Below are 27,410 nucleotides of genomic sequence, written 5' to 3'. Positions count from 1 at the left end.
CCCCTGAGCCCCCTGAGCCCACACCAGAGCAGCAGCGGGAGGAGAACGCCCCGGGAAGTTCTCCACAATTCCGTGTGCCCAGAGCAAGGCACATCCAGGGCGGCAGGAATTCCCAAATTCCCGTTCCCACAGCAACGCGGGGTCACCTCGGGAGCACGGCCAGGCCGGCCCCGGGGCTCCAGGATGGAAAACAGCCTGGAAAAGGTGGGCTGGGAGCAATCCTGGCTCAGCCCCACCGTGAGGAGGAGGAGGAGGAGGAGGGATGTGCCAGGAGCAAGGCTCCCAGGGTCTGGGAGTTCTGTGATCCCGCAGCTCCGAGCGCATCAGCCACGGGGGAACGCAGAGACGGAGGGAAAGAGCAGCACGGGGATAAATCCCTGCCCTGAGGAGCCCTGCTGGACTGGGATCACCCAGACACAAAGTGCTCCTGCAGCCACAGCCCCAGGAAGGGACACAGCAGTGGGAGCCACAGCCCAGCCCCTGGAGCAGCTCCGGAGTGCCATGGAGACTCTGACACGGGGATCAATCCCTCAGCCTGGCTTCAGCTTCTGGAACAGCTCTGGAGCTGTGAGGGGATGGAGGAGACTCTGTGACACAGGGATCAATCCCTCATCCCAGCCCCTGGAGCAGCTCCAGAACTCTGAGTGCCATGGAGACTCTGAAACAGGGATCAACCCCTCAGCCCAGCTTCAGCTTCTGGAACAGCTCCAAAGCTGGGAGCAGGGTCAGGGACACTGTGTGATCCAGGGACTGATCCCCCATCCCAATTCCTGAGCAGTTCTGAGCTCTGAGCAGGGTCAGGGATGTTCCAAGTGTGACACAGGGACTGATCCCTTATCCCAATCCCCAGCACAGCTCTGAGCTCTCAGCGGGGTCAGGGACACTCTGTGTGACACAGGGACCGATCCCTCATCCCAATCCTTAGCACAGCTCTGAGCAGGGTCAGGGACACTCTGTGTGACACAGGGACCAATCCCTCACCCCATCCCCAGCACAGCTCTGAGCAGGGTCAGGGACACTCTGTGTGACACAGGGACTGATCCTCCATCCCAATTCCTGAGCAGTTCTGAGCTCTGAGCAGGGTCAGGGATGCTCCAAGTGTGACACAGGGACTGATCCCTCATCCCACACCCAGCACAGCTCCGAGCTCTGAGCAGGGTCAGGGACACTCTGTGTGACACAGGGACTGATCCCTCATCTCACCCCCAGCACAGCTCTGAGCTCTGAGCAGGGTCAGGGACACTCTGTGTGACACAGGGACTGATCCCTCATCCCATCCCCAGCACAGCTCCGAGCTCTGAGCAGGGTCAGGGACACTCTGTGTGACACAGGGACTGATCCCTCATCCCAACTCCTGAACAGTTCTGGAGCTCTGAGCAGGGTCAGGGACACTCTGTGTGTGACACAGGGATCAATCCCTCATCCCAGTCCTGAAGCAGCTCCAGAACTCTGAGTGCCATGGAGACTCTGACACAGGGATCAACCCCTCAGCCCGGCTTCAGCTTCTGGAACAGCTCCAAAGCTGGGAGCAGGGTCAGGGACACTCTGTGTGTGACACAGGGACTGATCCCTCATCCCAATCCCCAGCACAGCTCTGAGCAGGGTCAGGGACACTCTGTGTGTGACACAGGGATCAATCCCTCATCCCATCCCCAGCACAGCTCTGAGCAGGGTCAGGGACACTCTGTGTGACACAGGGACTGATCCCTCATCCCCATCCCCAGCACAGCTCTGAGCAGGGTCAGGGACACTCTGTGTGACACAGGGACCGATCCCTCATCCCATCCCCAGCACAGCTCTGAGCAGGGTCAGGGACACTCTGTGTGTGACACAGGGATCAATCCCTCATCCCAGCCCTGGAGCAGCTCTGGAGCTGTGAGGGGATGGAGGAGACTCTGTGACACAGGAACCAATCCTTTATCCCAGCTCCTGGTACAGCATCGAGCTCTGAGCAGGGTCAGGGACACTCTGTGTGTGACACAGGGATCAATCCCTCATCCCATCCCCAGCACAGCTCTGAGCTCTGAGCAGGGTCAGGGACACTCTGTGTGTGACACAGGGACTGATCCCTCATCCCCATCCCCAGCACAGCTCTGAGCAGGGTCAGGGACACTCTGTGTGACACAGGGACCGATCCCCCACCCCACTCCCAGCACAGCTCCGAGCTCTGAGCAGGGCCAAGGGCTCCTCGTGCCCATCCCCGGCTCATCCCGGCTCTTTCATGTCCCCACCACGCGCCCGGATCCGGCCCCAGCAGCGCCGGCCTCAAACACAGAGAGCAGGGACCAAACTGTGCAGGAACAATGCAGCCCTTTCCAAACGCTTCCCAATGTCCCCTCGGCTGCTGTCACCGCCGGTCACGAGCCAGCCCCGGTGCCCCGGAGCCGGAGGACACAGGGACAGCTCCCACAGCCCAGCCACAGCCCGGGGGAGGAAAAGCAGAGGATTCCTGCTCTTGGAATCGCCCCCAGCAGCTCTGCAGCCTCCCGAGGCTCAGGGACAGCAGATCCCTAAGGGACATCCCGCAGGCACGGAGCAGAGGGGAAACTGAGGCAGGACACCAGCGCACGCTCCAGCCCTGCCCAGCCACGGCACCCACGGGAAGGGAGAGGGGGCTTGGCCAGCCCAGAGAGAGCAGCAGCCCCACGGGAGGGGGCTGATCCTGGCCCCTGCCCGGCCCCTCCCTGTCCCCAGGCGCTGTCCCCTCCCTGTCCCCCGGCGCTGTCCCCTCCCTGTGCCCCGGCGCTGTCCCCTCCCTGTCCTCCGGCGCTGTCCCCTCCCCGGCGCTGTCCCCTCCCTGTCCCCAGGCGCTGTCCCCTCTCCGGCGCTGTCCCCGCCCTGTGCCCTGTCCCCGCAGTGTCCCCAGGCGCTGTCCCCTCCCTGTCCCCCGGCACTGTCCCCATCCCCGGCGTTGTCCCCTCCCTGTGCCCTGTCCCCTCCCTATCCCCAGGTGCTGTCCCCGTCCTGTGCCCCGTCCCCTCCCTGTCCCCCGGCACTGTCCCCTCCCCGGCGCTGTCCCCTCCCTGTCCCCCGGCGCTGTCCCCTCCCTGTCCCCAGGCGCTGTCCCCTCCCCGGCGCTGTCCCCTCCCTGTCCCCGGCGTTGTCCCTTCCCTGTCCCCCGGCGCTGTCCCCTCTCTGTCCCGCGGCGCTGTCCCCTCCCCGGCGCTGTCCCCTCCCTGTCCCGCCCCGCGCTGTCACCTGGGCGCTGTCCCCCTCGAGCCGCGGTGGCCGGATGCTGGACAGGTGAATGGTTTTGTAGTCCCCGGAGTTGAGTTTCACCACGATGGCGTCGGCGTTGAGCACCTGCATCACCTGGGGACAGAGAGAGAGCTGAGCGTGGGGACAGCGGGCACCTGGGCACACCTGGGCACACCCGGGCACACCCGGGCACACCCGGGCACACCCAGGGCCAGGTGCCACCGGCTCTGCCGCCCTGACTCCCATGCCCAGCACCGTGAGCCCATCCCGGGGGTCCCCAGGGAATGTGGCTCCTGGGATGGTGACACGGGGCACTGTGACACTGCCAGCCCTGCGTGTCCTGGGCTCCACTCCAGAGGGGCAGGAGCACCACTGGACAAGGGAGGGTGCTCGGGGAGGAGGGAGCAAGGACAGCTCATGGATTCAGGGAATCCTGGGGTGGGTTGGGTGGGAAGGGACCCCAAAATCCCCCCAGTGCCCCCCTGGCATGGCAGGGACCCCTCCCAGTGGCCCAGCTGCTCCCAGCCCCAGTGCCCAGCCTGGCCTTGGCCACTGCCAGGGATCCAGGGGCAGCCACAGCTGCTCTGGCAATTGCAGCCCAGGCAGGAATTGCTGCCCAGGATCCCAGCCAGCCCTGCCCTGTGGCACTGGGAGCCATTCCCTGTGTGCTGTCCCTCCATCCTTGTCCCCAGTCCCTCTCGGCTCTCCTGGAGCCCCTGCAGGCCCTGGCAGGGCTCTGAGCTCTCCCTGGATCCTGTTCCTGTCCAGGCTGGGCACTCCCAGCAATCCCAGCCTGGCTCCAGGCAGAGGGGCAGGAGGATCCCACACTGTGGGTTTAACATTCCCAGTTCTCCAGCCTGGCTGAGAGGATCCCCTGGCTGTTCCCACCACGGGGACCTTCCCCTGCCTGCTCCCAGCACAACCCAGTCCCCCCAGTCCCAAGGCTCCCACTGCAGCTCATCCACGATGATCCCAGAACACGCAGGGAGCGGGAGGTGATCCCCCCACCCATCACATCCCCCTTGCAGCTCGCAGGGCTGGGGGCAGAGCAGCGTTCGGGAGCTCAGATCCGAGCGGACACCGAGGATGGCCAGGGCACAGCAGAGCCCCCGAGCGGACACCGAGCATGGCCAGGGCACAGCAGAGCCCCCGGCATGTCCCAGCGCGGCCCCGCTCCCCGCTCCCGGACTCGTCCTCGGCAGGAGCAGCCCAAAGCCCAGCGCCTGCCAAGTGGAGTAATCCAATCTCACGCTCCAGGGCATGCAGGGGCTCGCAGGGAGCGGCCTCTCTCCTTCCTGCCGCCCGAGACTCGGCAAGAGCGGGATGCGGAGCGGAGCAGCCGCAGCCAGGCCCCGCTGCGGGTCAGCTGCGGGGGCGCATCCCGCGCTCCATTACACATCCAGCACATGCTTCCCCGGCAGCCGCGGAGCCGCGGGGCCGCGGTCACATCTCATTTGTTCCCTGGCAGCAGCAGCAGCCGGCAGCGGCTCCGGGGCTCCCCCGGCGGCTCCCGGCCCCGCTCCGTGCGGGGACAGCAGCGGGGACACGGCTCCGCACCCAGCGTCCCTTCCCGGCAGAGAAACTCGGGGACACCGAGCCGGGAGGAGCCGCTGCGAGGGGGGCAGGACACGGGAGGCGGCAGGACATGGATGCAGCAGGACATGGGATGCAGCAGAATATGGGATGAAAAGCTTACACAGTAGGATAAGGGTTGTAGCAGAATATGGGATGTAGCAGGATATGGGATGCAGCAGGACATGGATGCAGCAGGATATGGGATGAAAAGCTTACACAGTAGGATTTGGGTTATAGCAGAATATGGGATGCAGCAGGATATGGGATGTAGCAGGAAACGGGATGTAGGACACAGGATGGAGCAGGATATGGGATGTAGCAGGATATGGGATGCAGCAGGACATGGGATGTAGGATATGGGATGTAGGATACAGAATGTAGCAGGACATGGGATGTAGCAGGACACGGGATGCAGCAGAATATGGGATGTAGCAGGAAAAGGGATGTCGGATATGGGATATAGGACATGGGATGTAGCAGGATATGGGATTTGGCAGAATATAGGATGCAGCAGGACATGGGATGTAGTAGGATATGGGATGTAGGATACAGGATGCAAGACACAGGATGCAGCAGGATACAGGATGCAGCAGAACATGGGATGCAGCAGGACATGGGATGTAGGATATGGGATGTAGCAGGATATGGGATGTAGGATACAGGATGCAAGACAAAGGATGCAGCAGGACACGGGATGCAGCAGGATATGGGATGCAGAAGGACATGGATGCAGTAGGACATGGGTTGCAGTAGAATATGGGATGTAGGACACAGGATGGAGCAGGATATGGGATGTGGCAGAATACAGGACGCAGTAGGACATGAGATGTAGGATATGGGATGTAGGATACAGGATGCAGGAGGATATGGGATGCAGAAAGACGTGAGATGCAGAAGGATATGGATGTAGCAAGACACAGGATGCAGCACGACATGGGATGCAGGACATGGGATGTAGGACATGGGATGTAGCAGGATATGGGATGTAGGATTCAGGATGCAGGAGGATACGGGATGCAGGAGGATACGGGATGCAGGAGGATACGGGATGCAGGAGGATATGGGATGTAGCAGGACATGGGATGTAGCAGGATATGGGATGCAGCAGGACACACGTGGCAGGACATGGATGTAGGACACAGGAGGCAGCAGGACACGGATGGAGCAGAGAATGGGATGCAGCAGGACATGGATGTAGGACACAGAGGGCATGCAGCAGGACACAGCACCCGGAGCAGGGACATGGTGTCTCCCAGGTTGGACAGAGCTTGGGGGGCAGCAGCAGCCAAGAGGGACCTCTGGGGTCTCTGTAGGGCTCTGAGCCTGCTGCAAAGGGTCCCTGCAGGACATGGGATGCAGTGGGACATGGGATGAAGTGGGATATGGGATGTAGGAGGACACAGGACACAGCAGGACAAGGGACAGAGCAGGACAAGGGACACAGCAGGACAAGGGACAGAGCAGGACAAGGGACACAGCAGGACACAGCACCTGGAGCCAGGGCTCCCAGGGGATGCTGCCCCAGGCAGGACAGAGCAGGGTGACACGGTGGGGGACACAGTGACAGCACCACAGACTCAGCACAGCCCCGGGGCCAGGGCATTTCTCTCCCCCCACATTCCCAGCCTGCTGCATCCACGTCCCTTATCCAATATTTATTGTGGCTTCTCCCGCCTGCAAGAGGCCCTTTGATAACGGGATTGCAAGGATTATTTTTTAAAGCTCTGCAGCTGTTTCTTGCAGAGCCAGCACGCTCTGGCTGCTGCTTCCCACGTCCCCGGGCTGGGAGCAGGGAGGGCGGCCCGGGAATGTCCCTGTGGCCCGGGAATGTCCCTGTGAGGCCACCCTGGCCACCCCCACCCCAGGTCACAGCCCCAGGGCATGCAGCTCGCAGCCCTTGCCCAGATTTATTTTTGTCCTCGCTGCAAGAGCTGATGCTGACAAAGCCTCAGATTTTCCACCCTGGGCTTTGCACGTCCCCAGTACTGGGGGCACACAGGGTGGGAGAGCTGGGACCAGTACGGGACACAAAGCCCCCAGTCTGGGTGGGCTGGGCAGGGCTGGCACAGACCCAGAGCCAGGACCAGCCCCACGAGCAGGAGGAGGGAAGCAGCTCTTCCTCTGAGGATTGGGAATTCCACCCTGCCTGGGGAGGGGGTCTGGCAGCAGGACCCAGCCCCACAAACCCTGGGTGTGCCCTAAAGGAGCAGCAGATCCCAAATGCTGATCCCAATCCACGGGAACAGCCACGGACAGACACAGAGCAGGCACAGGAGAGTGACCCGGGGACCTGGGGGGGCTGGGATGTGACACTGGGGTGCAGGGATGTGACACTGGGGGTGTGACACTGGGATGTGACACTGGGAGTGCTGGGGTGTGACACTGGGGGTACTGGATGTGACATTGGGGGTGCTGGGATGTGACATTGGGGGTGCCGGGGTGTGACACTGGGGTGCAGGGATGTGACACTGGGGGTACTGGATGTGACACTGGGGGTGTGACACTGGGATGTGACACTGGGGGTGCTGGGATGTGACACTGGGATGTGACACTGGGGGTACTGGATGTGACACTGGGGGTGCTGGGATGTGACACTGGGATGTGACACTGGGGGCTCTGGGATGTGACACTGGGATGTGACACTGGGGTGCAGGGATGTGACACTGGAGCTCTGGGGTGTGACACTGGAGCTCTGGGATGTGACACTGGAGCTCTGGGCTGTGACACTGGGATGTGACACTGGGGGTGCTGGGATGTGACACTGGGGTGCTGGGATGTGACACTGGGGTGCTGGGGTGTGACACTGGGGGTGCTGGGATGTGACACTGGGGTGCTGGGATGTGACACTGGAGCTCTGGGATGTGACACTGGGGGTGCTGGGATGTGACACTGGGGGTGCTGGGATGTGACACTGGGGGTGCTGGGATGTGACACTGGAGCTCTGGGGTGTGACACTGGGGGTGCTGGGATTCCACCTTCAGGGATGGTGGGGAGGACAAGCACCCCCATGCCTGGGGACCGTGGGGACGTGTCCCAGCTCCCTGTCCAGGGACACCTTCCCCCCCTGGATGCACAGGGAGCATCCCCAAGCTCAGGGTGACCTCTTGCACCCCAACAAGGATGGCAGGACTTGAGGAGCCAGAGCCCAGCACACGGGAGGGGTCGATGTCCCCCTATCCCAGAAATGTCCCTCAGAGGGGTTCTGGCAGGGGCTGGCACTCCCACCGAGCCGAGCTGGCCACGACCGCGGCTGCCGGCAATAAAAGCCGGGATCGGAGGAGCCGGAGCGCGGCCGGAGGGGCAGCAGAGGTGGGACCCGGCCCGGGGGCTGCCCGGAGCCCCCCAGGAGAGGGCCCGGAGCTGCCGCAGCCCCCCCTGCAGAGGATGGATGGCTCCAGCCCAGCCCAGCACGGCTCCGCAGCCTGCCCCAAATCCCGCTGCTCCCGGAGCAGCTGACGCAGGGATTTCGGGAGAGAGCCTCCAGCCCCGCTGACATTTCCACTGCTCTGCTCTTCTCCGAGCCCCTCCCGAGCACAGAACCCCCAGTCCAGGTCGAGCCCCCCCTGCTCCCCCCAGCCCCAGCCCCGCGCCCCCAGTGCCGCCAGCCGCAGCCAAAATGAGCGGAGCCGATTTGCCGCGGTTGATCAGCGGTGCAAAGGCAGGTTGGGATCTTCCTCCTCCTCCTCCTCCTCCTCCTCCTCCTCCCCCTCCCCTCGCAGCCCCTCCAGCAGCTCCTGCGTCAGCTCTGCCGCTGCAAACGAGCCCCGCTGTGCCGAGCACGGAGGCGGCTCCGGCGCCATCCATCCATCCATCCATCCGTCCATCCATCCATTCATCCATCCATCCATCCATCCATCATCCATCCATCCCTGCCCACCGGGCAGCACCGAGCCCGGGGTTACCGGCACGGACCGAGCCCGGGGTTACCGGCACGGACCGAGCCCGGGGTTACCGGCAGCACCGAGCCCGGGGTTACCGGCAGCACCGAGCCCGGGGTTACCGGCACGGACCGAGCCCGGGGTTACCGGAGGGACCGAGCCCGGGGTTACCGGCACGGACCGAGTCCGGGGTTACCGGCACGGACCGAGCCCGGGGTTACCGGCACGGACCGAGCCCGGGGTTACCGGCACGGACCGAGCCCGGGGTTACCGGCACGGACCGAGCCCGGGGTTACCGGCACGAACCGAGCCCAGGGTTACCGGCAGCACCGAGCCCGGGGTTACCGGCACGGACCGAGCCCGGGGTTACCGGCACGGACCGAGCCCGGGGTTACCGGGCAGCACCGAGCCCGGGGTTACCGGGCAGCACCGAGCCCGGGGTTACCGGCACGGACCGAGCCCGGGGTTACCGGCACGGACCGAGCCCGGGGTTACCGGCACGGACCCAGCCCGGGGTTACCGGCACGGACCGAGCCCGGGGTTACCGGCACGGACCGAGCCCGGGGTTACCGGCAGCACCGAGCCCGGGGTTACCGGTACGGACCGAGCCCGGGGTTACCGGCACGGACCGAGCCCGGGGTTACCGGCACGGACCGAGCCCGGGGTTACCGGTACGGACCGAGCCCGGGGTTACCGGTACGGACCGAGCCCGGGGTTAGGGGCAGCACCGAGCCCGGGGTTACCGGCACGGACCGAGCCCGGGGTTACCGGCACGGACCGAGCCCGGGGTTACCGGCACGGACCGAGCCCGGGGTTACCGGCAGCACCGAGCCCGGGGTTACCGGCACGGACCGAGGCCGGGGTTACCGGCAGCACCGAGCCCGGGGTTACCGGCACAAACCGAGCCCGGGGTTACCGGCACGGACCGAGTCCGGGGTTACCGGCACGGACCGAGCCCGGGGCTGCCAGCACGGACCGAGCCCGGGGTTACCGGAGGGACCGAGCCCGGGGTTACCGGCACGGACCCAGCCCGGGGTTACCGGCACGGACCGAGTTCAGGGTTACCGGCAGCACCGAGCCCGGGGTTACCGGACACGTTCCCTGCAGCCGGGTGGGCACCGGTCCTGCTTTTCCCCGGCGCTTACAATTGCGGGCAAGGGGGAAGAAAGAAAAATAAAACCGACCAAAAGAAGCCCCCAAGTGACACGGAAATGCGGCGGGGGGGCTGCGGCTGCCAAAGGCCAAATTCCAGAGCCCTGCGCAAAGAGCGGGATCGACACAAGGGCGGAGGAACTGCACAAATCTCCTCCCCAAAACGGGGCTCTGCTGCTTTGGGGGCTCCCAGGGAACGCAGAGGGAACCGGGAGTGCTCACAGCCCGGGGGAATAATTGGGGGCATCCTTCAAACTCTGCCCCCCAGCTCAAGGGGGTCCCACTGCCCGCCCCGGGGGTCAGTCCCCACCATTCCCAGGGGACAGTCGGGTCCCCGCTGCTCCTGGGGAACGCTGCTGATCCCCAAGGCAGCCCGGACACCCCTCCCAGGGCTGGGCTGGGCCCCGCCCGCTGCTATCCCACAAAATCACGGCAGCTTGGAAGCGCCGGGAGCATCCAGCCGCCCCCTCCAGCAGCTGAGCGGAGCGTGACTGACGGCCTGGCACCGCTCCTGGCACCGCTCCTGGCACCGCTCCTGGCACCGCTCCTGGCACCGCTCCGGTGGCAGCCGCTGCCAGCGGCGCTTCCCGGCGTTCCAGCGCCGGCACACGGCCCCGCCGTGCCCACGGGACACCTGCCCAGCTGCCATTTGTCACCACCACGTCCCGAGGGATGGGCCCTCAATTCCAGCCTCTCTCCAGCTCTATGTCCCTGCCCAGTAAACCCTTCCTGCCCTGGGGGCTTTGGGGACCTCTGCTCCTGTCCCAGCCACGTCCAGCCACCGGAGCAAGGACAGGAGCTGCTCCCAAGCCCATCCCAGCGGGCACCACAGGGATCAGCTCCACATGGATGAGGCTGGAGCAGCCACAGGAGCTCCTGGCTGTCCTGGCAGCTCCAGAGATTTTCCATCTCTGCTCCGTTCAACCCTCGGCACTCAGGAGCCCCCAAGGAGCTGCCAGGTTTGATCCCATTCCTGCACCCTCCAGGAACTGCCAGGTTTGATCCCATTCCTGCACCCTCCAGGAACTGCCAGGCTTGATCCCATTCCTGCATCCCCCAGGAACTGCCAGCCTTGATCCCATTCCTGCATTTCCCCAGGATCTGCCAGCCTTGATCCCATTCCTGCATCCCCCCAGGATCTGCCAGGTTTGATCCCATTCCTGCATTTCCAAGGAGCTGCCAGGCTTGATCCCATTCCTGCATCCCCCCAGGATCTGCCAGGTTTGATCCCATTCCTGCACTTCCAAGGATCTGCCAGCCTTGATCCCATTCCTGCATCCCCCCAGGATCTGCCAGGCTTGATCCCATTCCTGCATCCCCCCAGGAACTGCCAGGTTTGATCCCATTCCTGCACTTCCAAGGATCTGCCAGCCTTGATCCCATTCCTGCATCCCCCCAGGAGCTGCCAGGTTTGATCCCATTCCTGCATCCCCCGGAGCCCCCGGGCTCGGACACGATCCCACAGGACTGGGATCTGCAAGGACACCCCGGGGCAGGATCCGACCCTGCGCAGGGACCAGGCCGACTTTCTAAGAAACGTGGCTGCTGCCCATTCCCAGGGAAACTCCAGCGGCTCCGGAGCCTGGGCGAGGCAGCAGCTCCATCTAGTGGGGCTGATCCCGCTGATCCTGCCCGGATCCCGCAGGTCCCACAGGCCGGCCGGGATCATCCCAGCCTGGATCATCACAGTCAGGATCATCCCAGCCAGGATCATCCCAGCCTGGATCGTCCCAGCCAGGTTCATCCCAGACAGGATCATCCCAGACAGGATCATCCCAGACAGGATCATCCCAGACAGGATCATCCCAGACAGGATCATCCCAGCCGGGATCATCCCAGCCGGGATCATCCCAGTCAGGATCATCCCAGCCTGGATCATCCCACCCTGGATCATCCCAGTCGGAATCATCCAACCCTGGATCATCCCACACCAGCCTAGGATGCACATGAGACAGATTCCCACAGCATCCAGAGACAAAGACACCAGCACCCACCAGGAGAGGGGCTCAGCAGCACCTCCAACCTTTGGGAACATTGGGAATGGATCCATGGGGCAGCCATTGATCCCTGGCAGGATCAGGAATGGATCCATGGGGCAGCCACTGCCCTGGGAACATTGGGAATGGATCCATGGGGCAGCCACTGCCCTGACAGGATCAGGAATGGATCCATGGGGCAGCCATTGATCCCTGGCAGGATCAGGAATGGATCCATGGGGCACCCACTGCCCCAGGAGGATCAGGAATGGATCCATGGGGCAGCCACTGCCCTGACAGGATCAGGAATGGATCCATGGGGCAGCCACTGCCCTGGCAGGATCAGGAATGGATCCATGGGGCACCCACTGCCCCAGGAGGATCAGGAATGGATCCATGGGGCAGCCACTGCCCTGGGAACATTGGGAATGGATCCATGGGGCAGCCACTTCCCTGGCAGGATCAGGAATGGATCCATGGGGCAGTCACTGCCCCAGGAGGATCAGGAATGGATCCATGGGGCAGCCACTGCCCCAGGAGGATCAGGAATGGATCCATGGGGCAGCCACTGCCCCAGGAGGATCAGGAATGGATCCATGGGGCAGCCACTGCCCTGGGAACATTGGGAATGGATCCATGGGGCACCCACTGCCCTGGGAACACTGGGAATGGATCCATGGGGCAGCCACTGCCCCAGGAGGATCAGGAATGGATCCATGGGGCAGTCATTGATCCCTGGCAGGATCAGGAATGGATCCATGGGGCAGCCACTGCCCTGGCAGGATCAGGAATGGATCCATGGGGCAGCCACTGCCCTGGCAGGATCAGGAATGGATCCATGGGGCACCCACTGCCCTGGCAGGATCAGGAATGGATCCATGGGGCAGTCACTGCCCCAGGAGGATCAGGAATGGATCGAGACCCAAGCCCACCCCTGTGGCCCCAGCTGACCGGGGCACGGTGCCAGGACACCCCAGGCCATTCCCACAGCCCAGAGCCCCTCCAGGGCTGCTCCCCTTCCCCTGGCACCTCTTCCCACTCCAGCCCTGCTGGGATCCAGCTGAGGGAAACCCCTCTGGGGTTTGTCCAAACCCGTGGAGAGCCCAGACTGGGAGCTGGGCCCCCTGTGCTGTGTCCCTGGTCCCCAATGTCCCCTCCCAGCCCCACCTGTGCCACTCCCAGCCCCGCTCACCTTGGCCACGAACTGTTTGTCCTTCTGATCCAGGTTTGCCGTGGGGGCCACGTAATCCCTCCAGATCCTCAGTTTGCGCTCCTTGGCAAACCTGGCGGGGTGGGGACAGTGGGACACCGGGGCTGGGACACACGGACATGCCAGGGTGGGGACAGTGGGACACACGGACGTGCCAGGGTGGGGACAGTGGGGAGATCCCATCGATCCCACCCCAGGTGAGCCAGATGGGGCTGGTTTGGGCTGGAGTCACTCTGGACACCCCATGGATGCAGCTGGGAGCAGTGGGGATCAGTGGGATCAGCTCAGACAAGCTGGGATCAATGGGATCAGTAGGAGCAGCAGGATCAGCTGGGATCAGTAGCAGTGGGATCAGCAGGAGCAGTGGGATCAGCAGGAGCAGTGGGGTCAATAGGAGCAGTAGGGATCAGTGGAATCAGTAGGAGGGATCAGTGGGATCAGCAGGAGCAGGGGGATCAGCTGGGATCAACAGGAGCAGTGGGATCAGTGGAATCAGTAGGAGGGATCAGTGGGATCAGCAGGGATCAGCGGGATCAGTAGGAGGGATCAGCTGGGATCAGCAGGATTAGGGGATCAATAGGATCAGGGGAATCAGTGGGATCAGCAGGGATTAATAGGAGCAGTGGGATCAATAAGATCAGTGGGATCAGCAGGAGCAGTGGGATCAGCTAGGATCAGTGGGATCAATAGGATCAGCAGGATCAGTGGGATCAGCAGGAGCAGTGGGATCAGTGGGATCAGCTGGGATCAGTGGAATCAGTAGGAGGGATAAGCTGGGATCAGCAGGATTAGGGGATCAATAGGGGCAGTGGAATCAATAGGATCAGTGGGATCAGCTGGGATCAGCAGGAGCAGTGGGATCAGCTGGGATCAGTGGGATCAGCAGGACCAGCACACCCCTCCCCACCTCTCTGCCGCGCGCAGTTTGTCGGCGCCGCGGGTGTAGACGGCGATGGACCAATCCACACAGCGGGCAAAGCCCTCCTTCAGCAGCAGCTCCGTGATGTTCCCGTTCTGCAGGGAGCAGGGATGGGCCCGGGGTCAGTGGGATCCCCATAGGGTCAGCGGGATCCCCACGGGGTCAGCGGGATCCCCCCAGGTCAGCGGGATCACCCAGGGACAGTGGGATCCCCCAGCGGACAGCAGGATCCCCCCTGTCCCAGTGACACCCCCGGGCTCTGCCTTCCCCATAGGCACCAGGAACTCCCAAATCCACCAGGAGAGAGCCCCCAAATCCCAGTGACACCCCCACTCTCTGCCCTCCCCACAGGGACCAGGATCCCCCAAATCCACCAGGAGAGAGCCCCCAGATCCCAGTGACACCCCCACTCTCTGCCCTCCCCACACAGACCAGGATCCCCCAAACCCACCAGGAGAGAGCCCCCAAATCCCAGTGACACCCCCACTCCCCACCCTCCCCACACAGCCCAGCACCTCCCACCTCCCCACAAGTCCCAGCCCCGCACTGGGAGCCCCCCGTGTGGCACTTGCCGGGTGCAGGATGGTGCCCAGGATGTTCTGGTTGTGGCAGCTCTCCAGGACGATCTGCACGTCCCTCTGCAGCAGCCGCGACTCCGTGAAGAATTTGGCTTCGGCCGCGAAGGGCTCGGGCACCTCGGCGTCAGCCTCGCGCTTGAACGTGGGGCACTGCGGGGATGGGCAGGGATGGGCACGGGATGGGCACGGGATCGGGGTGGAGAACCCCTGGGAAGGAGCTGCCCCCACTCCCCAGCTCCAGGGGTGTTTTGGGGACTGGAATTGGGGAATTCGCATAAGGACAAAGCTCTTGGATTGCCCTGGGAAATGGGGACCGAATCCAGTTCTGGGGACCCTGGAGAGGGACCTGGAGCTGCTGGAGAGCCCAGAGAACCCAGGGTGGGAGAGCTGGGGGTGCTGCCCTGGACAGGAACAGGATCCAGGGAGAGCTCAGAGCCCTGCCAGGGCCTGCAGGGGCTCCAGGAGAGCTGAGAGGGACTGGGGACAAGGATGGAGGGACAGCACACAGGGAATGGCTCCCAGTGCCACAGGGCAGGGCTGGCTGGGATCCTGGGCAGCAATTCCTGCCTGGGCTGCAATTGCCAGAGCAGCTGTGGCTGCCCCTGGATCCCTGGCAGTGGCCAAGGCCAGGCTGGGCACTGGGGCTGGGAGCAGCTGGGCCACTGGGAGGGGTCCCTGCCATGCCAGGAGGACACTGGGGGGTCCCTAAGGTCCCCTCCCACCCAAACCATTCCATGTTTCCTTGAACTTGAACATCAGCAGGACTTTCTCCATGGGAAGGGTGATCAGATGTTGTGAGGGGCTGCCCAGGGAGTTCAGGGAGTTCCTGGGGGTGGCACTCAGGGCTCTGGGCTGGGGACAAGGTGGGGCAGGCACAGCTGGGACTGGATGGGCTGGGAGGGCTTTTCCAGCCTCAGGGATTTTGGGATCCCCTGAACTGGGGGGTGCCCAGGAGCCCCAGCCACACCACACCTATCCCCACCCACAGGCTCCTCCCATGGGGTACTGCAGGCCCAGTAGGTGACAGGGATGTCCCTCCATCCATCCATCCATCATCCATCCATCATCCATCCATCATCCATCCATCATCCATCCATCATCCATCCATCATCCATCATCCATCCATCATCCATCCATCCATCCATCATCCATCATCCATCCATCATCCATCCATCATCCATCCATCCATCATCCATCCATCCATCCATCCATCCATCATCCATCCATCCATCCATCCATCATCCAACCATCCATCCATCCATCCATCATCCATCCATCCATCCATCCATCCATCATCCATCCATCCATCATCCATCCATCCATCCATCCATCCATCATCCATCCATCATCCATCATCCATCCATCATCCATCCATCCATCCATCATCCATCCATCATCCATCCATCATCCATCCATCATCCATCCATCCATCATCCATCCATCATCCATCCATCATCCATCATCCATCCATCATCCATCCATCCATCATCCATCCATCCATCCATCCATCATCCATCCATCATCCATCCATCATCCATCCATCCATCCATCCATCATCCACCATCCATCCATCCATCATCCATCCATCATCCATCCATCATCCATCCATCCATCCATCATCCATCCATCCATCATCCATCCATCCATCCATCATCCATCCATCCCTGCTGTGGGACCCAGAGAGCCCAGGAGGGCAGACAAGGACGGGACTGGGCAGGGGGAATTCAGCAGGGGTAATTCAGCAGGGGGAATTCAGCAGGGGGAATTCAGCACGGGGAATTCGGCAGGGGGAATTCGGCAGGGGGAATTCGGCAGGGGGAATTCGGCAGGGGGAATTCGGCAGGGGAAAACCTGGCAGGGGGAATTCAGCAGAGGAAAACCTGGCAGGGGGAATTCAGCAGGGGGAACCTGGCAGAGGGAATTCAGCAGGGGGAATTCGGCAGGGGGCACAGGCTCACCTTGATCCCCGAGAGCATGACGGTGACCAGGTAGTAGTCGGGCAGGAGCAAGGCCCTCACCACGCTGCCGTCCCGCACGTGCTCAATGATGGCTGCGGGGTGACACCGGAGCTTGTCCCACTGGGAACGGGCACGGGGGGACACGGGGGGACATACAGGGGGACACAGGGACAGGGGGGCACACAGGGGGACACATGGGGGGGACATGGACAGGGGAACATGGGGACACAGGGACAGGGGGACACAGAGACACAGGGGGACAGAGGGACACAGACACAGGGACAGAGGGGACACAGGGACAGGGGGACACACAGGGGGATACACGGGGGGACACATAGCAGGGACATGGACAGGGGAACATGGGGACACGGAGACACAGGGGCACAGAGGGACACAGGGGCACAGAGGGACACAGACACAGGAACAGAGGGGACATGGGGACAGGGAGAGACAGGGGCACAGAGGGACACAGACACAGGGACAGAGGGGACATGGGGACAGGGAGAGACAAGGACAGGGGAACACACAGGGGGACACATGGCGGGGACATGGACAGGGGAACATGGGGACACGGAGACACAGGGGGACAGAGGGACACAGACACAGGGACAGAGGGGACACAGGGGACACAGGGACAGAGGGGACACAGGGACAGGGGTACATGGAGACACAGGGGGACACGGAGACACAGGGGAACATGGGGACAGAGGCACAGGAGGACATGGGGACATGGAGACACAGGGGGACAGAGGGACACAGGGACAGCGGAACATAGGGACACAAAGACAGGAGGATACAGAGACACAGGGACAGAGTGGACACAGGGACAGGGGGACAGAGGGACAGGGGGACAGAGGGACACAAAGACACAGGGGACACAAGGACACGGGGACACAGGGACACGGGGACACAGGGACAGAGGGGACACAGGGACCGGGGTACATGGAGACACAAGGGGACACAGGGACAGGCGTACATGGGGACACAGGGGGACACAGGGACACAAAGACATGGGGACACAAGGACAGGGGGACACAAGGACATGGGGCCACCTCACCATTGACAGGTTTCTGGTGCAGCGAGTCCACGAAGTGCCGGGGGTTCTCCAGGCTGTACTTGAGGTCGCGCACGGTGTGCGAGCCCGTGCCCTCGCTCCACATGCCCTTCTTGGCACTGCGGGCCTGCTCCTCCAGCTCAGCCAGCCGGCTCTGCTCGGGGCTGGGGGACACCTGGGGTCAGCCCTGGCAGCGCCCTGGGCTGGCAGTGTCCCTGTCCCTGGGCTGGCAGTGTCCCTGTCCCTGTCCTGGCAGTGTCCCTGTCCTGGCAGTGCCCCTGTCCCTGTCCTGGCAGTGTCCCTGTCCTGGCAGTGCCCTTGTCCCTGTCCTGGCAGCGTCCCTGTCCTGGTAGTGCCCTGTCCCTCTCCTGGTAGTGTCCCTGTCCCTGTCCTGGCAGTGCCCCTATCCCTGTCCTGGCAGTGTCCCTGTCCTGGCAGTGTCCCTGTCCCTCTCCTGGCAGGGTCCCTGTCCCTGTGCTGGCAGTGTCCCTGTCCTGGCAGTGTCCCTGTCCTGGTAGTGTCCCTGTCCCTGTCCTGGTAGTGTCCTGTGCTGGCAGTGCCCTTGTCCCTGTCCTGGCAGTGCCCCTGTCCCTGTCCTGGCAGTGCCCCTGTTCCTGTCCTGGTAGGGTCCCTGTCCCTGTCCTGGTCACTGCTGGAGGTCCTCCAAGGCTGTGCTCACCCCTGTCCCCACCGCCCATCCCAGGGGGAATTCCGCTCCTCCCGTGGGGCATGAGCTGGTCCAGAGGCTGCTCTGTGCAAAACTCGGGAGAGCAGGGAAGGCACATTCCATGGGAATCCATTCCATGGGAATCCACACATGGGAATCCACTCCATGGGAATCCATGGATCAGCCCGGCCCTGAACACAGGCGGCCACTGAAGGGCCACCAAAGTGACCACAGTCCCCTCCCAGCCCTGCAAAAACCCAGGGACACTGAACTGGGTGTCCCTGGATCCCTGGCAGTGGCCAAGGCCAGGCTGGGCACTGGGGCTGGAGCAGCTGGGGCACTGGGAGGGGTCCCTGCCATGCCAGGGGGACACTGGGGGGTTGACCCTGCCCTGGAAGTGCCCTGCAGCTCTGCAATGGGATCCCTGTCCCCGTGGGTGCAGCCCTGCCCAGCCCAGGCCTGGAAAGCCCAGTGGGAACAGAGGGGGTTCAGCCCCACCCCAGGTGTGACTTTGGGGGCTCCCCCAGAGTCCCTGCCCGGCCCCTCCATGTCCCCAAAGCCCACAGGACACCCCAGGGACACCCAGGGACATCTGTGGGCACCTCGGGAGTGAGGAGCAGGGTCTGGCCCCAGAGCCAAGGGATCCAAGGGCTCAGTGCCCAGAGCAGCCCAGGATGGGGATCGGGATTAGGACTGGGACCAGGATCAGGATTAGGACTGGGATCAGGATCAAGATGAGGACTGGGATCAGAACCAGGATGAGGACTGGGACCAGGACCAGGATCAGGATTAGGACTGGGACCAGGACAGGATTAGGACTGGGATCAGGATCAGGATTAGGACTGGGATCAGGATCAGGATTAGGACTGGGATCAGGATCGAGATTAGGACTGGGATCAGGATCGAGATTAGGACTGGGATCAGGATCGAGATTAGGACTGGGATCAGGATCGGGATTAGGACTGGGACTAGGATCAGGACTGGGACCAGGATCGGGATTAGGACCGGGATCAGGATCAGGATTAGGACTGGGACCAGAACCAAGATTAGGACTGGGACCAGGATCGGGATCAGGACAGGGATCAGGATCAGAACTAGGACTGGGATTAGGATTAGGATTAGGACTGGGATCAAAACCAGGATGAGGACTGGGATCAGGATGAGGACTGGGACCAGGATCAGGACTGGGACCAGGATAAAGATTAGAACTGGGATCAGGATTAGGACTGGGACCAGGACAGGATTAGGACTGGGATCAGGATCAGGACTGGGATCAGGACCAGGATTAGGACTGGGATCAGGATCAGGACCGGGATCAGGACCAGGATTAGGACTGGGACCAGGATCAGGATCAGGACTGGGACCAGGCTCGGGGTGGGGCTGTGCACGTACTTGTTGGCTCGGATGCCCTCCCGCCGGGAAGCCAGTCCTTCGGCCACCAGGGACTCGGCAATGTTCTCCCCACTGGTGTCTGTGGGAGGAGAGGAGCAGGAGGCTGAGAGCCCAGGGCAGTGGGGCAGCACTCCCAGTGCTCCCAGATAAGCAGGGCTGGAACAGCCCCAGAGCTCCCCTGGGGATCCACCCCTGCCTGGGCAGTTCCAACCCCTGAGCCCCCTTTCCATGGGGAAATCCCTGCTGTGCCCACCCTGCCCTCCCTGCCCAGCCTGAGGCCGTTCCCTCTGCTCCTGTCCCTGTTCCTGGAGCAGATCCCAAATCCCCCCGGTGTCCCCTCCTGGCAGGGACTTGTGCAGAGCCACAAGGGCCCCTGAGCCTCCTTTTCTCCAGGCTGAGCCCCTCCCCAGCTCCCCCAGCCCCTCCCCAGCTCCCCCAGCCCCCTGCCCAGCTCCCCCAGCCCCTCCACAGCTCCCCCAGCCCCTCCCCAGCTCCCCCAGCCCCCTGCCCAGCTCCCCCAGCCCCTCCACAGCTCCCCCAGCCTCTCCCCAGCTCCCCCAGCCCCTCCCCAGCTCCCCCAGCCCCTCCCCAGCTCCATTCCCTGCAGGGCTCTCCAGAGCTGTCCCCAGGGTTGCAGGGGTCCCTCAGCAGGGCCAGCACAGGGGACAGTCCCTGCCCTGGGCTGTGCCCAGCCTGGCTCAGCAGCCCCAGCGCCTTTCCCAGCTCTGCAGCCCCTCTGCCCCAGCCTGGAGCGCTCTGGGGGCTCGGGGTGTCCCCAGGGCAGCACCTGGCCCTGTCCCGGCTGTCCCTGGCCCTGTCCCGGCTGTCCCTGGCCCTGCTGTCCCCGGCCCTGCTGTCCCCATGCACGGACCCAACCTGGCCCAGCCCTCTGCAGAGCTCCCCCTCCCCATCCTCCCCATCCCTCCCCAGCCAGGAGCTGCTGCAGGGAACCTGTCACAGCATTCCCACATTAACGGTGCTTAAACCCTGACAAACTTCATCAGGAAACATTTTCTGCCTCATTTCTCCCGCCCGCGCTGTTCCAGGCTGGGCTGGAGCGGGGATGGGGACAGCGGGTAGGGATGGGGACAGCGGCAGGGATGAGGACAGCAGAAGGGATGAGGACAGCAGGGATGGGGACAGCAGGGATGGGGACAGCAGGGATGGGGATGGCAGCAGGGATGGGGATGGCAGCAGGGATGGGGATGGCAGCAGGGATGGGGACAGCAGCAGGGATGGGGACAGCAGCAGGGATGGGGACAGCGGCAGGGATGGGGACAGCGGCAGGGATGGGGACAGCGGCAGGGATGGGGACAGCAGCGGGGATGGGGACAGCGGCAGGGGACAGCGGCAGGGATGGGGATGGCAGCAGGGGACAGCAGGGATGGGGACAGCAGAAGGGATGGGGACAGCAGGGATGGGGATGGCAGCAGGGATGGGGACAGCAGGGATGGGGACAGCAGCAGGGGACAGCAGCAGGGATGGGGACAGCGGCAGGGATGGGGACAGCGGCAGGGATGGGGACAGCAGGGATGGGGACAGCAGGGGTGGGGACAGCAGGGGTGGGGACAGCAGGGGTGGGGACAGCGGCAGGGATGGGGACAGCGGCAGGGATGGGGACAGCGGCAGGGGACAGCGGGCAGGGATGGGGACAGCGGCAGGGATGGGGACAGCGGCAGGGATGGGGACAGCAGGGATGGGGACAGCAGGGATGGGGACAGCAGGGATGGGGATGGCAGGGATGGGGACAGCAGGGATGGGGATGGCAGGGATGGGGACAGCGGCAGGGGACAGCGGCGGGGATGGGGACAGCAGAAAGGATGGGGACAGCAGAAAGGATGGGGACAGCAGAAAGGATGGGGACAGCAGCAGGGGACAGCATCCCAAGCCTGGCCAGCTTTATTCCTGCATCCAGGCGCGGCTCAGGGGAGGGCAGAGCAGCAGCTCCCAAAGCAAAGGCTCAAACCCAACACTGCATCCCCTGCCCTTGCATCTCGGTCTTTCCCAACCAAAATGACTCTGACCCCCACCCTTCCCTCTGCAGGAGGGGTGCCCATCCCACAGAGCTCCCCAGTCCCTTTTCCAGCACACTGGGAGCTCAGGAATGCACCGTGGAATATCCTGAGTGGGAAGGGACCCACGGGGATCATCACTGCAGACCCTGGCCCCAACCAGGACATCCCCAAATCCCACCCTGTCCCCGAGGAGCACTGAGGTCATTCTGACACCCAGGGAGCTGTGGGACCTGGCAGCACCCCGGGGGTCTCGTGTTCCCCACAGGGACACGGGGGGAGCTCCTGTAAGGTGCCAGGATGGAGCAGCAATGGGAATTCGGCTCTGGGATGGGATGGGATGGGATGGGATGGGATGGGATGGGATGGGATGGGATGGGATGGGAGCAGTGAGGATCTGCTGGGGAGGGCTCCAAGCAGGCACAGCCACATCCAGCTGAGCCCAGGAACCTCCGGGGAGGGAGCTCCAGCCTTCCCTGGAGCAGGGACACGCTGCTGCTCCTCTGGGATCCGGAGCCAGCGGCGATCCCGGGCTGTGCCGTGGATCCTCAGATCCCAGAGGGAGCCCCTGACCCCATCCTGGGTCCTGTCCCTCCTCTACCCCTCCTGCCAGCCCCAGGATCAGCCCGGGGTGTCAGCAAGGAGGAGCTGATCCCTGCTCCTGAGCTGAGCCCTGCTCCTGCTCTGGGAAAGGCTCCGAGTGCCATGGAAAGATCCTGAGTGCCATGGAAAGCCTCTGAGTGCCATGGAAAGATCCTGAGTACCATGGAAAGGCTCTGGGTGCCACGGGAATCCCTGGAAAGGCTCTGAGTGCCATGGGAATGCCCTGGGTGCCATGGAAAGGCTCTGAGTGCTATGGGAATGTCCTGAGTGCCACGGGAATGCCCTGAGTGCCATGGAAAGGTTCTGAGTGCCATGGAAAGGCTTTGAGTGCCATGGGAATGCCCTGGGTGCCATGGAAAGGCTCTGAGTGCTATGGGAATGTCCTGAGTGCCACGGGAATGCCCTGAGTGCCATGGAAAGGTTCTGAGTGCCATGGAAAGGCTTTGAGTGCCATGGGAATGCCCTGGGTGCCATGGAAAGGTTCTGAGTGCCGTGGAAAGATCCTGAGTGCCACGGGAATGCCCTGGGTGCCACGGGAATGCCCTGAGTGCCATGGAAAGATCCTGAGTGCCATGAGAATGCCCTGGGTGCCACGGGATTCCCTGGGTGCCAATGGACAGATTCTGAGTGCCATGGGAATGCCCTGGGTGCCACGGGAAGGCCCTGAGTGCCACGGGAATGACCTGGGTGCCACGGGATTCCCTGGAAAGGCTCTGAGTGCCATGGGAATGCCCTGAGTGCCACGGGAATGCCCTGAGTGCCATGGAAAGGCTCTGAGTGCTATGGAAAGATCCTGAGTGCCACGGGAATGCCCTGGGTGCCACGGGAATGCCCTGAGTGCCATGGAAAGATCCTGAGTGACATGGAAACGCTCTGAGTGTCATGGGAATGCCCTGAGTGCCACGGGAACGCCCTGGATACCACGGGAATCCCTGGAAAGGCTCCGAGTGCCACACAGAGCACACCTGGAGCACCCACTCCCCCTTTCCAGCCCAGTCCCACACGGAAACCAGCCAAGCCCACAGGGATGTGGGGCTGAGGGCACCCAGCCCCTCCCAGTCCCTACTGGGTCTCCCAGCACCGGGCACTGCCCCCTCCCTGAACTGGGAATCCATGGAAAAGTGGGAATGCATCGCTCTGCAGGGACAGCACACCCCAGCAGCCCCACTCCATCCCCCAAAAGGGGACTGTCCAGGTGGATGTGTGACTGTCCAGGTGGATTTGTGACTGTCCAGGTGGATTTGTGCCTGGCTGAGCCTGGGAAAGCTCCTGGAGCAGGGACAGCAGGGCTGGGGAAAACTGGGAGGGCTGGAAAAGCTGGGGGGGCACGGGAAAGTCATGGAAAAGGGACGGGAAAGGGACAGGAAAGCAGGCAGGCATCCTCCTGCTGAGGGCACATCCAACCTGCCCCAAATCCCTCCAAGTGCAGCCCCCAGACCAACATTTCCCCAAGTAAACCACCCCAAATCCACTTTCCCCAAGTAAACCACCCCAAATCCACTTTTCCCCCAAGTGAAACATCCCAAATCCACTTTTCCCTCAAGTAAAACACCTCAAATCCACTTTTCTCCAGATAAAACACCCCAAATCCACTTTTCTCCAGATAAAACACCCCAAATCCACTTTTCTCCAGATAAAACACCCCAAATCCACTTTTTCCCAACTAAACCCCCCCAAATCCACTCTTCCCCGAGTAAACCTCCCCAAATCCACTCTTCCCCGAGTAAACCTCCCCAAATCCACTTTTCCCCAGATAAACCACCCCAAATCCACTTTTCCCCCAGGTAAACCTCCCCAAACCCACTTTTCCCCAGATAAACCACCCCAAATCCACTTTTTCCCAATTAAAACACCCCCAAACCCACTTTTCCCCAACTAACCCCCCCCAAACCCACTTCCCCCAGCCCCCCCCAGCCCCACTCTCCCCCCGGCAGCCCCGCTCACCTTTGCCCAGGTAGACCATGCCGTACTCGCGGCCCTGCGGGGTTTTGTACTCCACGGTGAAGCACACCTCCTTCCCGATCAGCTTCTTCCGCAGGAACTCCCGTGCTGGGAATCCCCAGGGCTGCGGGAGGGGAGCGCCCTGAGCAGGGGGGTCCCGAATTCCCGGCAATTCCCCAGGAATGCTCCATTCCCCAGGAATGCTCCGCTAGGAACCAACCCCCGGCACAAACGCCCCCACCACAGAGCGATCCCGGGCGGGTTCCCAAAGCCGAGCTGAGCCCGGTAAAGCTCCCGGGACAGCCCCAATTCCCAGGGATGCACCCAGGGCTCCTTCCCGGGAACTGCCGGGGCCGGGAGGGAGCGGGATGAGCCCGGATGAGCCCGGATGAGCCCGGATGAGCCCGGCCGGGAGCACCGGGCTGGGCACGGGAGGCTGCGGAGCGCAGTCCTGGGGAGCATTCCCAGAGTCCCGGGGAGCATTCCCGGAGTCCAGGAGCTCATTCCCGGATTCCAGGAGCGCATTCCCGGATTCCAGGAGTCCCGGGGAGCATTCCCGGATTCCCGGAGCGCATCCCTGCACTCCAGGAGCTCATTCCTGGATTCCCGGGGCTCATTCCCGGATTCCCGAAGCTCATCCCCGCACTCCCAGGCTCATCCCCGCATTCCCGGAGTGCATTCCCGGATTCCAGAAGCGCATTCCCGCACTCCCGGGCTCATTCCCGCATCCCTGGAGCGCATTCCCGCACTCCCGGAGCTCATCCCCGCATCCCAGGAGCGCATTCCCGCATCCCAGGAGCGCATCCCCGCATCCCAGGAGCTCATCCCCGCATCCCCGGAGCTCATTCCCGCATCCCCGGAGCTCATCCCCGCACTCCCGGGAGCTCATCCCCGCACTCCCCGGAGCTCATCCCCGCACTCCCGGGCTCATTCCCGCACTCCCGGAGCGCATTCCCGGATTCCAGGAGTGCATCCCTGCACTCCCGGAGCTCATCCCCGCATCCCCGGAGCTCATCCCCGCACTCCTGGAGCGCATTCCCGCACTCCCGGGCTCATCCCCGCACTCCCGGAGCTCATTCCCGCACTCCCGGAGCGCATCCCCAGATCCCCGGAGCTCATCCCCGCTCCAGCGGGGCTCCAGCGGGGCTCCAGCGGGGCGGGTGGGCGGGAGCGCGGCCGGAGGTGGGAACATGACGCGCTCATAAACAATTAGCGGAGCTGACAGCCGTCACTTTGGCAAAGAGTGACATTTAGAGGCTGTTTGGAAGACAAAACTCCCCAGGGAGAGCAATTATCTGCCAGCGCTGCTCCCACCGCCCCCGGCCCGCGGGAGGGGGAAACGGGCCCTGCCGGCACCGAGCGGCTCCAAAGCATCCCGGAATGTGCCCCAGATTTACCCCTGTGTGCCCCAAATCATCCCGGAATGTGCCCCAGATTTATCCCTGTGTGCCCCAAATTTACCCCTGTGTGCCCCAAACCATCCCGGAATGTGCCCCAGATTTATCCCTGTGTGCCCCAAACCAACTCCTGGGTTCCAAACCATCTCCTGTGTGCCCCAAACCAGCCCGGAATGTGCCCCAAATTTACCCCTGTGTGCCCCAAATTTATCCCTGCGTGCCCCAAACCATCCCCATGTGCCCCAAACCATCCCCTGTGTGCCCCAAACCATCCCCTGTGTGCCCCAAACCATTCTGTGTGCCCCAAACCATCCCCTGTGTGCCCCAAACCATCCCCTGTGTGCCCCAAACCATCCCCTGTGTGCCCCAAACCATCCTGTGTGTGCCCCAAACCATCCTGTGTGTGCCCCAAACCATCCCCTGTGTGCCCCAAACCATCCTGTGTGCCCCAAATTTATCCCTGCGTGCCCCAAACCATCCCCTGTGTGCCCCAAACCATCCCCATGTGCCCCAAACCATCCCCGTGTGCCCCAAACCATCCCCTGTGTGCCCCAAACCATCCCCTGTGTGCCCCAAACCATCCCTGTGTGCCCCAAACCATCCCCTGTGTGCCCCAAACCATCCCCTGTGTGCCCCAAACCATTCTGTGTGCCCCAAACCATCCCCTGTGTGCCCCAAATTTATCCCTGTGTGCCCCAAACCATTCTGTGTGCCCCAAATTTATTCCTGTGTGCCCCAAACCATCCTGTGTGCCCCAAACCATCCCCTGTGTGCCCCAAACCATCCCCTGTGTGCCCCAAACCATTCTGTGTGCCCCAAACCATCCTGTGTGCCCCAAACCATCCTGTGTGCCCCAAACCATCCTGTGTGTGCCCCAAACCATCCCCTGTGTGCCCCAAACCATCCTGTGTGCCCCAAACCATTCTGTGTGCCCCAAACCATCCTGTGTGCCCCAAACCATTCTGTGTGCCCCAAACCATCCCCTGTGTGCCCCAAACCATCCCCTGTGTGCCCCAAACCATCCCCTGTGTGCCCCAAACCATCCTGTGTGCCCCAAATTTATCCCTGTGTGCCCCAAACCATCCCCTGTGTGCCCCAAACCATCCCCTGTGTGCCCCAAATTTATTCCTGTGTGCCCCAAACCATCCTGTGTGTGCCCCAAACCATCCCCTGTGTGCCCCAAACCATCCCTGTGTGCCCCAAACCATTCTGTGTGCCCTAAACCATGCCCTGTGTGCCCCAAACCATCCCCTGTGTGCCCCAAATTTACCCCTGTGTGCCCCAAACCATCCCCTGTGTGCCCCAAACCATCCTGTGTGCCCCAAACCATCCTGTGTGCCCCAAACCATCCCCTGTGTGCCCCAAACCATTCTGTGTGCCCCAAATTTATCCCTGTGTGCCCCAAACCATCCCCTGTGTGCCCCAAACCATCCCCTGTGTGCCCCAAACCATCCTGTGTGCCCCAAACCATCCCCTGTGTGCCCCAAACCATCCCCTGTGTGCCCCCAAACCATCCTGTGTGCCCCAAACCATCCCCCTGTGTGCCCCAAACCATCCCCATGTGCCCCAAACCATTCTGTGTGCCCCAAACCATCCTGTGTGCCCCAAACCATCCCCTGTGTGCCCCAAACCATCCCCTGTGTGCCCCAAACCATCCCCTGTGTGCCCCAAACCATCCCCTGTGTGCCCCAAACCATCCTGTGTGCCCCAAACCATCCCCTGTGTGCCCCAAACCATCCTGTGTGCCCCAAACCATCCCAGAATGTGCCCCAAATTTATCCCTGTGTGTCCCAAACCATCCTCCGTGTAGCCCCAAATTTATCCCCATGTGCTCCAAACAAACTCTCAGGTTCCAAACCATCCCCTGTGTGCCCCAAATTTATCCCCTGTGTGCCCCAAA

The 27,410-nt window shown here is 62.8% G+C and overlaps 1 protein-coding gene across 1 annotated transcript in view; it reads right to left on the bottom strand.

The window, feature by feature from the left end:
• SND1 (staphylococcal nuclease and tudor domain containing 1) overlaps nucleotides 1-27,410 on the bottom strand; it is a 109,414-nt gene that overhangs the window by 78,003 nt on the left and 4,001 nt on the right. The window contains exons 3-10 of the mRNA XM_033057970.2: nucleotides 24,117-24,237; nucleotides 19,558-19,636; nucleotides 17,502-17,662; nucleotides 16,445-16,536; nucleotides 14,481-14,636; nucleotides 13,897-14,003; nucleotides 12,972-13,062; nucleotides 3,199-3,312 (exon numbers count right to left, since the gene is read on the bottom strand). Of these exons, the coding sequence (XP_032913861.1) occupies nucleotides 3,199-3,312; nucleotides 12,972-13,062; nucleotides 13,897-14,003; nucleotides 14,481-14,636; nucleotides 16,445-16,536; nucleotides 17,502-17,662; nucleotides 19,558-19,636; nucleotides 24,117-24,237 (921 nt within the window). The remainder of the gene's footprint in view (nucleotides 1-3,198; nucleotides 3,313-12,971; nucleotides 13,063-13,896; nucleotides 14,004-14,480; nucleotides 14,637-16,444; nucleotides 16,537-17,501; nucleotides 17,663-19,557; nucleotides 19,637-24,116; nucleotides 24,238-27,410) is intronic.

The sequence above is a fragment of the Catharus ustulatus genome, chromosome 4 (genome assembly GCF_009819885.2).
Source record: "Catharus ustulatus isolate bCatUst1 chromosome 4, bCatUst1.pri.v2, whole genome shotgun sequence".
Lineage (NCBI taxonomy): Eukaryota > Metazoa > Chordata > Aves > Passeriformes > Turdidae > Catharus > Catharus ustulatus.
The sequence above is the reverse complement of the archived record's forward strand: the minus strand, read 5'-3'. Positions and strand labels throughout refer to the sequence as shown.